Source organism: Otolemur garnettii, unplaced genomic scaffold, assembly GCF_000181295.1.
Source record: "Otolemur garnettii isolate 467f Iridium unplaced genomic scaffold, OtoGar3 scaffold00193, whole genome shotgun sequence".
NCBI classification, from domain to species: domain Eukaryota; kingdom Metazoa; phylum Chordata; class Mammalia; order Primates; family Galagidae; genus Otolemur; species Otolemur garnettii.
In genome coordinates this window covers 1315871-1329053 of record NW_003852588.1, presented here as the reverse complement: position 1 = coordinate 1329053, position 13183 = coordinate 1315871, and the positions used below count along the sequence as shown (strand labels likewise).

Sequence of the window (13183 nt, the reverse complement as noted above, 5' to 3'; positions counted from 1 at the left end):
GTGGCCAGTGCCTGTAGTCTTAGCTACTCGGGAGACTGAGGCAAGAGAACTGCTTGAGCCCAAGAGTTTGAGGTTGCTGTGAGCTATGACGCCACAGCAAGCTACCAAAAAAACCAGGAGTGTAAGTGGTTATGTTATGAAGAATACAAATAGTAAGCGGGCAATTATAATTTGTATGATTTCCCCATAGTAGCCTCAATACTTGGATTCAAAAGGTCTGTATATACAAAAGAGGGTAGATGGAAGTTAAGATGGAAAACTGTCAGATGGCTAAAAGGTGGTTGTGGTGATGATGAAAACAAGCAAGTCAAAATATATACAAACAAGTTTTTAAAAAAATTTTATCCTTGGGTGGTGCCTGTGGCTCTTCAGGATGGTCTTGAACTGCTGAGCTCAAGGCATCTTCCCACCTTAGCCTCCCAGAATGCCAGGATTATAGGCATGAACCACTACACCTGGCCCATACACCTATGCTTTTAAAATTATTTCTCAAAAAAACCCAAAAACTATTTCTCTGCCCATTTGCGCATTTAGGTTATTCTAATTTTTTTTGCAATAATAAGCACTATTATGTTAACAGATTTGTTGATACACACACGCACACACACAAAAACATTTACATATATGTGTGTACATGTAGTCGGTATTTCTTGTTATGTCTTTTTTTTTTTTTTTTTGAGATAGAGCCTCAGGCTGCTCCCCTGGGTAGAGTGCCATGGCCTCATAGCTCAGAGTAACCTCCAACTCCTGGGCTCAAGCGAGTCTCCTGCCTCTGCCTCCTAAGTAGCTGGGGACCACAGGCACCCGCCACAACACCTGGCTATTTTTTGGTTGCAGCCATCATTGTTGTTTGGCGGGCCCGGGCTAGATTCGAACCCTCCACCTTAGGTGTATGTGGCTGGCGCCTTAACCACTTGAGCCACAGGTGCCAAGCCACTGGTTATGTCTTTATGAATTTTTCATACTTACTAACAAACTGTTTTCAGAAAGCACTTTTCAAAAATTGGATATGATGCCAGCTTCATTGCAAACTCACTGACATCTGTTTTCAATGAGCATTTCTGTATGTTAGGCGTGGTATTAAAATGGAAATTGACCTATAGTTTTCTATTTGTGGCCCTCCTTTCTCAGGGTTCAGTATCAGGGTTTTTCTAGCCTAAATAACTTTAGACAAGTCAGAAGAACATGGCAACTTGACTATTTTTGCCCCTCTGTCTTCTAAATCTTTTCCCTTTCTGTCTCCTTCTGGCTGCTTATTCTTTGTGTACTACTTAAGTTTTTTTTTTTTTCTTTCAAAACAGGGTCTCACTCTGTCACACAGGCTAAAGTTCAGTGGCATAATCACAGTTCATTGCAAATCGAAATTCCTGGGCTTAAGTGATCCTTCTGCCTCAACATACTGGGTAGCTGTGTACCGTATCTGGCTAACATTTTTATTTTTTGTGGAGACATGAATCTTGCTATGTTGCCCAGACTGGTCTTGATCTCTTGGCCTCAAGTGATCCTTCTATGTCAGCCTCCCAAAGCACTGGGATTATAGCATGAGCCACCATGTTTTAATTTTTTTGGTAAGATCTACATACAATATTCTGCTACAGTCTGAAGAAGTCTTTACATTTGGTAGCTTTATCAATTTTCTTACTCTCTAATGATGTTTGTGAATTTGTACTCTTTTTTCCTTGATCAGATATGCTTGCCATCTGTCTATTCAATCTTGTCAGATAAGCAATTTGAGGTTTCATTCTGCTATTTTGTTTAGAAATATTAGAAAAATCTGTTTTCTAAATCATTAAAGTTTGTTCTTTATTAACCTCTTGCTTTTCTCTTTTGATCGGTTCTTGCTTCCTCCTCCTGATTTTCTCAGTACATTTTCATTCCTACTTAATTAATTTATGACAACTATGTGCTTTTACTGAATGTGGCAAAACTCTGGCTTCATACCATAAATACTAAAGATTATGCTGATAATGTCTACAATTTTGAGACTTTCTGTTTAATGAGGAATCGTATTATCCTGGAAAAGCCATTAGAAGTTTTCAATTAGTACTGTGTTTGTCAATTTTGCCGTACATTTGTAACAATTTTTGCTCTATATATTTTGACAGGGTTATCTGATGTTAAATAGAACAATAAAATTTTATCTTTGTTTTGTATTATATGACCTTTATTATCATAAAATCATCCTCTTTTTTTGCCATGGAATATTTTTTGGATTTAATTTGTCTAATGTTAACAAAATGTTTGCTTTTTTATTTCCGAAAGCATTTTTTTTTTTTTTTTTTTTTGAGACAGAGCCTCAAGCTGTCCCCCTGGGTAGAGTGCCGTGGCATTACAGCTCACAGCAACCTCCAACTCCTGGGCTCCAGCGAGTCTCCTGCCTCCACCTCCCAAGTAGCTGGGACCACAGGCGCCCGCCACAACGCCCGGCTATTTTTTGGTTGCAGCTGTCATTGTTGTTTGGCGGGTCCGGGCTGGGGATTCGAACCCGCCACCTTAGGTGTACGTGGCTGGCGCCTTAGCCGGTTGAGCTATAGGCGCCGAGCCCCGAAAGCATTTTTTAATTGGTATTTTTTCAACTATCACAGAAAAATCATTATCATATAACCTTCCAACTTGAAAGATGACTTTACTATACTTTTCTTGTACCTCTCTTCAAATGTTGTTAGTGTAATTTGGTATTTAAATTCCAGGTTATTACTTTTTTCATTTTTCCCTTTTAATGTAACATCTAATATTTATAGTCAATTTGACAATATTTACCAGTTATTTAGACATCTCTCTTGCAGTCAGTGATCACTGCCAAAACTTTTATTCCATGACTTCTTTATTCATTTACTAACTCAGCATCATCTCTTAATCAGTTAAAGAACATTAACAATTAAATTTTGTTCAATAAGGCAATAAGGATGTTTTTTATCCAGAAGGTTTGTTCTTTCCATGCAAAGATAATTCAACTAACTATACTATATGAAATAAAATTAAAGGCCAGAACTTTCTACCTCAAAACTAAACATGTTGTTCTGTTGCCTTGTAGAAATGGTTGAGTTTAAATGAGTATGGTTTGTTTTTTCTCTGATGTGTAATGTAATATGAAAGTAATATTTCCTAACTACCTATAGGAATTTTTAAGATTTTGTGAGGACATGGCTATTTATAAGATTTGATAAAATTCTTTTTCATTGATTTTTTGCCTAAAATATGGTTAACTCCTCCAATTTGTATAAAGAAGACTTTCTTCAAAACAAGGAAGCTTTTTCTGTTTTATTTTTAAGTGTTTAGGTTTATTTAAATCCAAATACACTGGAAACTTTCTAAAGTATTCTTTTAGATGTTTCTTTTTAAAAAACTTGTCCCTATCCTACAACAATGACTAGAATTCAACCATCTAAATTACAAAAGTAAAATTGCAAAAGTGACTCATGAATACCAAGAAAAGTTATGAAGGGTTTGGTAAGTAGCTCCATAAAGAGTAGCAGCTATGACTGTGATGCATGGGGAAAGGCTCTACAGTAGGCTTGAATGTAGTAATAGCTCAGAAATATATGGGGAAAAATACAGGAAGAGGACACTGTCACTATGACTCCATTCACACAGATTATACAAAGCAAATAAATACACATAACTTCATCATTCTTGGCTATGAGGTAAGTATTATTCCAATAATAGCGTTATTCTAAGGTACTCACACATTTCATGTATCCTAAACCAATCTAGAATAATGTATCAATTACTATGTCAAACAGCTGAATGTAGATTATCTGAAACAAACCTGTGTAACTTTCATCATCATCAGACAAAGGCACCTCTCTTTTTAGAAGCAACTCCAACTCTTCCGTTTCGGCTACATCCACTGGACGCTCCCCATGTTTATTAGCTTGAAATGGGTTTCCACCGTGGCGGAGTAATAGTTTCACTATCTGAAACATTAAACAGTAGGAGCACTTAGTCTCTTCATAGATTGTATCATTTTGACCATTCTCTTAATAACATTCCTAATACCCTCCTGTCTCTCCACTACTCTGTGCCCATTCCTTGTAGTGTCTAGTCTAAATCATTACTATTCTTTTCAAATTCCCTTTCCACTGACATCACAGTCCCCTAATGATCTTATCAACCATGAGGAATTTCTTTCTTAAAATTTAAACGGGGCTGGCCAGGTGTGGTGGCTCATACCTGGTAATTCTAGCACTCGGAGACCGAGGAGGGTGGACTGCTTGAACTCAGGAGTTGGAGACCAGCCTAAGTAAGATCAAGACTCTGGCTCTACTAAAAGTAGAGAAACTGAGGCAGGAGGATTGCTTGGGCCCAGGAGTTTGAAGTTCCTCTAAGCTATGATAATGCTTATGGCACTTTACCTAGGGTGAGGGAGTTAAGACTCTGTCTTAAAAAATAAATAAATAAAAATTTACACTGGGCTATTTTAACAGTTAATCTCATTGTTTCTCTTCCTGTTTCATCAAAAAATCAACAATTATTTATTGAGTACCTATTAGTAAGTACTGTTCCAAGTTCTTCTGATAAATCCATGAACAATAGCAAAAAGCTCCCTGGGCTACTGAAATGTATATTCTCAAAGGACTATCAAAGGAAGTATTTCTCTTCCATTTAAGGCTAATATCACTACTAATGCCCTTAATTTTACTCTTTCCCATCCCCCCAGAATTTTAACTATCTTTAACTTGTATGAATTTACTTTGAACTAATGAAGCTTAGTGCCAGGCAAGGCTGCTCATGTCTGTATCCCCAGTACTTTGGAAGCCGGAGGTGGGAGGATTGTCGAGGCCAGAAGTCTGAGATCAGCCTAAGCAATACAGTGAAACCCGATCTCCAAAAAAAAAAAAAAAATTAATGAAACTTAAACTTCAAGGCCCTTTCCTTTCACTGGCCCTGTATAGATCTCTATCTAATTTTGCATCAAAGATGTCGAAATTTTTCTTAAAGAGGCTGTCTTTCCTTTTCCAAATTATTTAATTTTTAATTTGTTTTTGTTTTAGAGGTGGAGGTATGCTCTATTGCCCAGGCTGAAACACAGTAGTATCATTATAGCTCACTGCAACCTTGAACTGCTGGGCTCAACTGATCCTCTGACCTCAGCCTCCTGAGTAGCTGGGAATATGGGTATGCAGCACCATGCCAGGATGATTTTTAAAATTTATGGAGATGGGGGTCTATGTTGCCCAGGCTGGTCTTGAACTCCTGGTCTCAAGTGAATCTCCTGCCTTGAACTCCCAAAGTACTGCAATTATAGGGGTGAACCATTACTCAGCCTCCCCACCAAAAAACATACACTTCTCACTCTACATAATCAGCATCTGCCTAGTCACCATTGTTTTTCTTTTTAATCTTCTTCCTTTCTACATTTTTTAAACCTATTTTTGACTTTATCTATTTTTTTTTCTTTTACCTATTTTTGATTCTATAAAGAAGCCCTTCTTTCTGGTTCATGTCTCTTTTTATCTTAAAAAAAAATAATGGCAATAGAGAAATAAAACATAGGTAAAACAAGAAAGTCTGTTCAAACATACAGTCTCCTCCACTAGCTAAATTTTCTTTTCTTTGCAGTCAAGCTCCTGAAAAGATGTTTGCCCTTGCAGCTGTGATTTTCTATTGACACTTCATTCTTCTACCTGCAACTCTGCTACTATCAATCCTACAAAATGGTTCTAAGAGCTATACATATCTAACCCTATAGCACTGTTCTTGATCTATTTTCTCACACTGAAATATACATCATCTCTTTGGAGCAAACATTCTGTCTGAATTGACAATTATGCAACCCATGCATTCATTTTTATTCTCTTGCTTACTCTCTCAGCGTTCTTTAACTCCAAACCCAAACAGCCAAATGCTCATTAGATATAAGCAATTGATTATATGTGTATTTTAATAAAAAAGCCTGGAGCCAACAGGACACAGAGTTCATTAAATTTGTACCCTGACCTTTTATCTGTTTCCATTCTCAATGATTAGCATCAAAATTGGCCTTGTCACTAAAGCCAAAAAGCTGGGAGTCATCATCAACTATTCCTTTTCACTCATACTCTACATCAAAGACGTGGCCAAGCATTACCGAATCTGCCTTCCAATCATCTACTCTTGTTTTTGATCTTTAGTCTATTTCCATTAACACTGATGTGTTCTACCAAACAAATTCATATTACAACTCGTTCCCCTCCTTATTCCCTTATACAGTAATGTTCATATGGAATCAAGTTTTTATTCATGTGCATATTCTTCACACATAATTCTGGTGTTTTCTGGTACTTAGAAAATACATTTGTATCATGTCTTTTAAAATAATGTTTGGTTTTTTTTTTTTTTTTTTTTTGAGACAGAGCCTCAAGCTGTTCCCCTGGGTAGAATGCTGTGGCATCATAGCTCATAGAAACCTCCAACTCCTGGGCTCAAGTGAGTCTCCTGCCTCAGCCTCCCAAGTAGCTGGGACCACACAATGCCCGGCTATTTTTTGGTTGCAGCCTTCATTGTTGTTTGGTGGGCTTAGGCTGGATTCGAACCCATCACCTTAGGTGTATGTGACTGGCACCTTAGCCACTTGAGCCACAGGTGCCGAGCCTTAAAATAATGTTTAAAAGAGTAACATGAAATAGATGAATATTAATTGCATTGGCCATTAAGGGTTAAATGCATTTAAAACACAATGCTATAAAACAGGAGTTTCTAACAAATCAAAGTTTTTAACAGTGAAGATTCACAATGAATAATAAAGATTTTTTTCTAAACCGTCATTATAGAAAAGTTCAAAACATAAGAATGTGTAAAGAAAACAAATTACTGTATTTTGGATGTATAATGTGCTCCTGCATATAACATGTACCCAACTTTTTGGCCCAAACTTTCAGGAGAGAAATTATTAGTTTTAATTTTTTTTTTTTTTTTTTTGGAGACAGAGTCTTACTATGTCACTGTCAGTGGAGTGTTATGGCATCACAGATCACAGCAACCTCAAACTTTTCGGCTTAAGCAATTCTCTTGCCTCAGCTTCTCAAGTAGCTAGGACCCAGGCCACCACAACGTCCTATTTTTTGTTGCAGTTGTCATTGTTGTTTAGCTGGCCCAGGCTGGTTTTGAACTCGTCAGCCTCAGTGTTTATGGCCTGCACCTACCCCCTGAGCTACAGGTGGCGCCTAGTTTTAATTAATTAATTTTTTTTTTTTTTTTGAGATAAAGTCTGACTATATCACCCTAGGTACAGTGCCGTGGTGTCACAGCTCATAGCAACTTCAAACTCTTGCCTCAGCCTCCCAAGTAGCTAGGACTACAGGTGCCTGCCACAACACTCAGCTATTTTTTTGTTGCAGTTGTCATTGTTGATTTTAGCTGGACTTGGTGGGGTTCGAACCCGTGAGCCTCAGTGTATGTGGCTGACGCCCTACCCACTGAGCTATGGGTGCCGGCTAGTTTTAATTTTTTAAAGGAGAGTGGAAGTAGCCATGCAGTGAGTGTCACCTCATTCTCCCATGAGAGGTGCAAGGTGTTTATCTGTGGAGCTGACTATTGGAGAGAAGCCAGAAGTGAGCCCAGGTACAGGTGAGAGTGGTCCAGATGACCTGAATACCCGACCTTCCCAACTCCCCCCTACCCCACCCCGGCCCACTCTCATCTCCACACCCTCTCATTTCCTATTCCTACCCATGTGTACCACTGGGAACGTAGCCACAGCCTCTCTGCTGAGAACCTTGGCCAGCTTATTTCCTGGGAAGCTGGTGTGAGGGACCAGGACTGACCTTGCCTGCTCTGGGCTGCAGAGAGGAGATCATTGCCCTTTCTTGGCTGCCTCATCTCTTGTACAGCTGGCCCCATTCTGAGGCCCTGGGGACACTGTGCTAAGGAGGAAGCCTTCTCTGATACCCCAGAGATGTACTCTGCATTTACATTTCTGCTTAGTGACTAGACCATGAACTCCTTGAGACATTTAGACCTTAAACATTCAATAGCATCAGAATGACATTAGTCTGTCCCAACCTTGTAAATCCTAAAAATCACCTGGGGGACTAGTTAAAATGAAACTTCAAACCACACTCAAATACACTGAATCAACTTTTCAAGAGAAAGACCTGAGTGTTCGTTCCATTAACAAGCATCCTAGATGGTTCTTCTACTGGTAAGTTTGGGAAATTGTATCAACTCAAACACCTTGGGGTTTCAGCCAAGTCAGAGTCTATGGGCTCAAGTACCCCTGCGCTTTTGTGCTTTGCTGCCAGGTACCCTTGCAGGCAGAAACTTCAGGGGGACTTAGGCCCAAGGTCGCAATAGCAGGCTCTAGCAGAACTGGGTCTCTGAACCCAAGTCTCCCAGATCCAAGCTCAGTATCTTTCTCCTCAGTGTTGCGTCATAGGGGCCTCAGAATAGGGCCAGCTGTGTGAGAGCCGAAGCAGCACAAGAGGGCAGGGATCTACTGTTAGGAACACAGGATAGGTAGGGCTGGACCATCACTCCTCACACCAGCTTCCCAAGAAATAAGCCTGCCAGGGTTCTCTCAGAGGAGCAGCCACGGCTACAGTCCCACTGACAAACATGGGTAGGAATAGGAAATGAGAAGATGTGGGGATGAGGGTGGGCCAAGAGAAGACAATTAGAGGAGGTTGGGCACTCAGATCATCTGGACTGCTCCCCACTGCCTCCTGGACTCCTGGGAATGATGAACCACTGCACAGCCATTCTTGGCCTCCTTTTGCCCAGGTACCAATGCTAGCCACTGTGTTGCCTTTGTCAGCAGGCCCACTTTCAAGATGGCTGTGGAGGTGGTGTCCAGCAGGATTAGAAGGATAGGTTGGAGGCACTTGTAGCTGTGGTGGCTGCCTGTTGAGGGGGTGCTGGGGAGGGGAGTATCTTACAGTGGGTATGATTACTGTATTCTGGAGTAGTTATTTTGCATATGGATACTGTTATTGCTTTCTAGAGTTATACTTTAGACTATACACTATAAGCATAAATAAAAGAATTATAGGTTGGGGGTACCTGAGCTCACAGACTATAATTTTTAAAAGATACGGAATTAGTACTACCCATGTAGAAGACATATCCTTATTTCTCTCAAAAATTTAGGTAAAAGTGAACATTATGCACAGCAAAATAATGGTACCCATGATCTCAACTGTGTTTTATTCCCTTGTCTATTAATTTTTATCAAATTGGACAAGTTTATGACTTTAAAAGATGAACTAGCTTTCCAAGTCTGCAGATGAAAAACAACTGTCCCTAACACTTATCTCCATATTCCAGTCATCTGCCAGGGAAGGAAAGGTATAATTATTGGGCTGTGTAGGCTTTGGAAGGGAATATGAGGGCTGAAAAACCTGATCCAATCCCCAATTTTCAGAGCTATTTGAGTTTTTTTGAGACAGGGGATTGCTCTATTGCCCACGCTGGAGTGTAGCGCTGAGATCACAGCTCACTGTAGCCTCTAATTCTTAGGCTCAAGGGACCCTCCTACTGCAGCCTCCTGAGTAGGTGGACTACAGGCATGTGTTACCACTCCCGACTTTAAAAAATTTTTTGTAAAAATGGGATTTCACTATGTTGCCCAGGCTAGTCTTGAACTAATCCTCCAGACTTGGCCTGCCATAGTCCTGGGATCACAGGTGTGCGTCACTACACAGCGTCTAGTCCTATTTTAACAAGTACTTCCAGAAGTTTTAACTGGTGCCATTAATTCCTGAATTTTAGCTTTTCTAGAATTTTGTTTCTTTTAAATCAGAGGTAGGCAAATTATGACCTATGGGCCAAATGTGGTCTGCCAACTAAGAAAAGTTTCTACATTTTTAAAGGACTATCAAAGCAGAAGGAAGAGAGAATAGACAGGAAGATGAAGAAGAAAAAGGGAGGCAAAGGTGGAGGTGGCAGCACATGGCCTGAAAAAACTAAAATATTTACTATTTGGCCCTTGATGGAAAAAATTTGCTAAACCCTGTTCTATGTCAGTAATTGCTCATTCCTTTAAAATTCTACCTTCTTAAATAGTGGTGTTCTATTTTTCCTGTTTCTTGTCCTTGTGGGTCTAGATCCTTTAAAATTTCCCCTTACTGTCATTTTAGAGGGTTTGAGAAGTAACTAAGGCAAAAAGACTTTTAAGTCATTATAAATAATACTATATTGAAAATCTTTATGAGTTGAACTTTTAAATTTGGGGGCTTATTCTATTAGACTACAGCCTTAGAATGAGAAAACAAAATTAAGGATCTTGATATTGCTAACAGCTTTCTACACTCATCAAGAAGTCATCAATTAATATTACATGCCTATGATAAGTCAGGTACAGTTGATTCAAACATGTTACCAAAAAATATATACCATTTTATAGATCATCTACGCATGCGAACAATTATTCTAAAAAAGATTTAAGGCAACTTGAAGTTGCTTACAATTTAACGGGCAATAAATTAAAACTAGGTAAAATGATAAGACAAAAAGATATCTAAAATAGAATTAGGAATAAGGCTAGCATAAACATGTGTATGATGAATTACTACTATGCATGTGGAAACGGATCAAAAATTAGGTTCTTAATGAGCTATGTTGATCCCTTCTTACCTTATAAACAATTTAGAGCTGATAAATTTGTTATCTTTCTGCTTCTTCTATCTCAGAAACACTTATGGATAGTTAAAGTTGTCATGACTAATACTAAGAGAAAGAAATCCTGGCAGATGCTCTTATGTGGGTCATTACAAAAGTTTTGAGATAAAATAAAAATTAAGAAATGTAAAATTCACATGGACACAAACAAATGAAGCTCTGTCAGCAGTATCAGTTAGCCAAGCAAGTTGAAACGTACATGATGAATCAGAAAGGATGCTGTTAACAGTGCTCCTTGGAAGTGAAATAAAGACCATAAAATAGTCTGTCTCAAAACTTTTGTTGTGACCCATGTAATAGATACAACAGACATACGTGTACAGAAACAAGTTTTTGGTAGCTCTCATTTCCCTCCTCCTTAGGCATATGTAAAAGAACAAGGAGAAAATAGCTCTCAAAGCTCGTGAATTGTGATTCCTCCTATCCTAGGCATGCTAGTAGGAGGAAAAGGAAAGGTCCCTTGAAAACAGCATGCCAATCTCCCACTGGAAATAGTCCTGAGTCCTTATAAAGACATGAGCTCAAAGGTCAGTTTCTGGAAATATTTTACAATTATGTGCATATTTAGAAACTTGTATTCATAGAAACCATGTCTTAGTCATAGCATAATTCTTAAAATTATACTGAAAAATCAGGAAACTTTTATATATCACACTTACAGGAATATGACTCATCTTTGGTAAACAATCAATAATAATGCTTTAAAAGGGGGGGGGCAAAAGGTATAGTATTTAAAATATCATAGCCAGAAAATAAATCAGTTTCTGATAAACTAAGACAAAGAGGCAATGTACCCTATATGTCGTTAGGCCTTACGGATTAAGTTTTAACATTCATCTCAGTCAGTCATTCATCCATCCACCTAACTATCTCTCCACTTACTAACACATATAGCAATGCGAAATGTATTGAGAATTTCTTATATGACAAGCAGTTCCAGAGTCAATAACATTGTACAACACAAAACGTCTGCATGCCTGGTTTTTGTAGTCTAGGGCAGGAAACATGACACTATACAAGAGCACCAGTAAACAATGACGTGGCATCTGCTATCATACAGGCTCATATAGATTGCCCAGGGAGCCGGAAGGACAGTCTGATGATAAGCAAGGAATAACTTCAGAAAATTAATAGCTACAGATTACATTTTTCTTCCCTCAAAAAAAAAAAACTTTTTTACTGACAATGGAAAAATAAAGCATTTTTATCTAAATTTTAGTTCAAAAATATTTTGGTATATTTGAAATACAGCAATAGAAAGGCAGCTTTTTAATCGTTTACTTCTGACATTGCTGTAACATTTTAGATTTCAGTATGTGCTTATATGTACAGTGTCTTTTTTTCCTTTAAAATATCCCCTTTTGATAGGTATTATTTATTATCTAATTTAAAGATGAGGAAATGGAGATTCAGAGATCATCACACCCTAGTAAACTGGCCAAGTCAGAACTGAACTTCTATCTATTTTCAGTCTAAATTCCATTTTTGTCTCAATTAAAGTAAAATGCATTTTAAAAGACAGGTAGCATGACATTAAATTTGTACTGTACGTAAAGCACACTTTAACCAGTATCTCTGAAGTGAAATGTCTTGAAATGAAAATTTTGCCAAAATAGTTTATCAATTAGCAAATTAAGTAGATTTTATGAAAAGACTAAATCTGACTTTGAACTATAAGTTAGAAAATAGAAGGAAAAATATAGATGAGTTGATTTAATGAAATTATGACATAGATCAAATAACTAAAAAATGAACAAAATTACTATGGGTTGAATTTGTATTTTAAAAATGTGAATTACTGTTTTTTTCTATCATACTTACATCTCTGTGCCCACTACTGGCAGAATCATGGAGTGGCGTGTCATCATCTAACCCTTGTGTGTTAACATCTGCTCCAGCAGCTATAAGTATCTTAGCAACATCGTAATATCCAACATTACAAGCTTCATGCAGTGGTGTCCAACCTGAAGTCAGAATATTAATTTGACATATGATTCACTTGCACTAATTCAAGCTACATGCTTTTCATATACATACCTACGTGTGACATGTGAATTCTAAATTTCACATGATATAAAAGGAAAAATGAGTAAAGCAGCAGCCACTGAAAATAAATATCTAAGAAAAACATTAACTTTACTGAAGGATTGTTCAAGATAGTATTATAGTTGACCATTGAAAAACGTGAGGGTTAGGGGCACCAACCCTCATGCAGTTCCCCCAAAGCTTTACTAATAGCCAACTGCTGACTGGAAGCTTAATCAGTAACAGTTGATTAATATTTATCTTGTATTTCATACATATTATATATTGTATATACAATAAAGAATGTTATCAAGAAAATCATAAGAAACAGAAAATATGTTTACTATTTATTAAGTGGAAATGGACCATCACATAGATCTTCATCCTCGACACTTGCACAGTAGGATGAGGAGAGAAGAGGGTTGTTCTTGCTCAGGAGTAGCAGAGATGAAAGAGTTAGAGGAGTTAGAAGAAAAGGTGGGTGAGACAGGCACAGTTGGTGTAACTTTACAAAAAATACATGGTAATTTCTGACTTTTTTGCTTTTCTGATCTCTAAATAT

General features: G+C 37.9%; 1 protein-coding gene across 8 annotated transcripts in view; it reads right to left on the bottom strand.

Annotated features, from left to right (window-relative positions):
* The window catches only part of ANKRD12 (ankyrin repeat domain 12), a 116723-nt gene that overhangs the window by 45252 nt on the left and 58288 nt on the right, over window positions 1–13183 (bottom strand). For 7 of the 8 annotated variants that reach the window (XM_023507608.1, XM_023507610.1, XM_012812177.2 and 4 more), the window contains 2 exons: window positions 12418–12560; window positions 3770–3917 (listed from right to left, as the gene is read on the bottom strand). In XM_023507608.1, coding sequence (XP_023363376.1) covers window positions 3770–3917; window positions 12418–12560 — 291 coding nt within the window. Of the gene's footprint in view, window positions 1–3769; window positions 3918–12417; window positions 12561–13183 lie in introns of those variants that run through there. The other variant, XM_012812180.1, reaches the window with a different exon arrangement.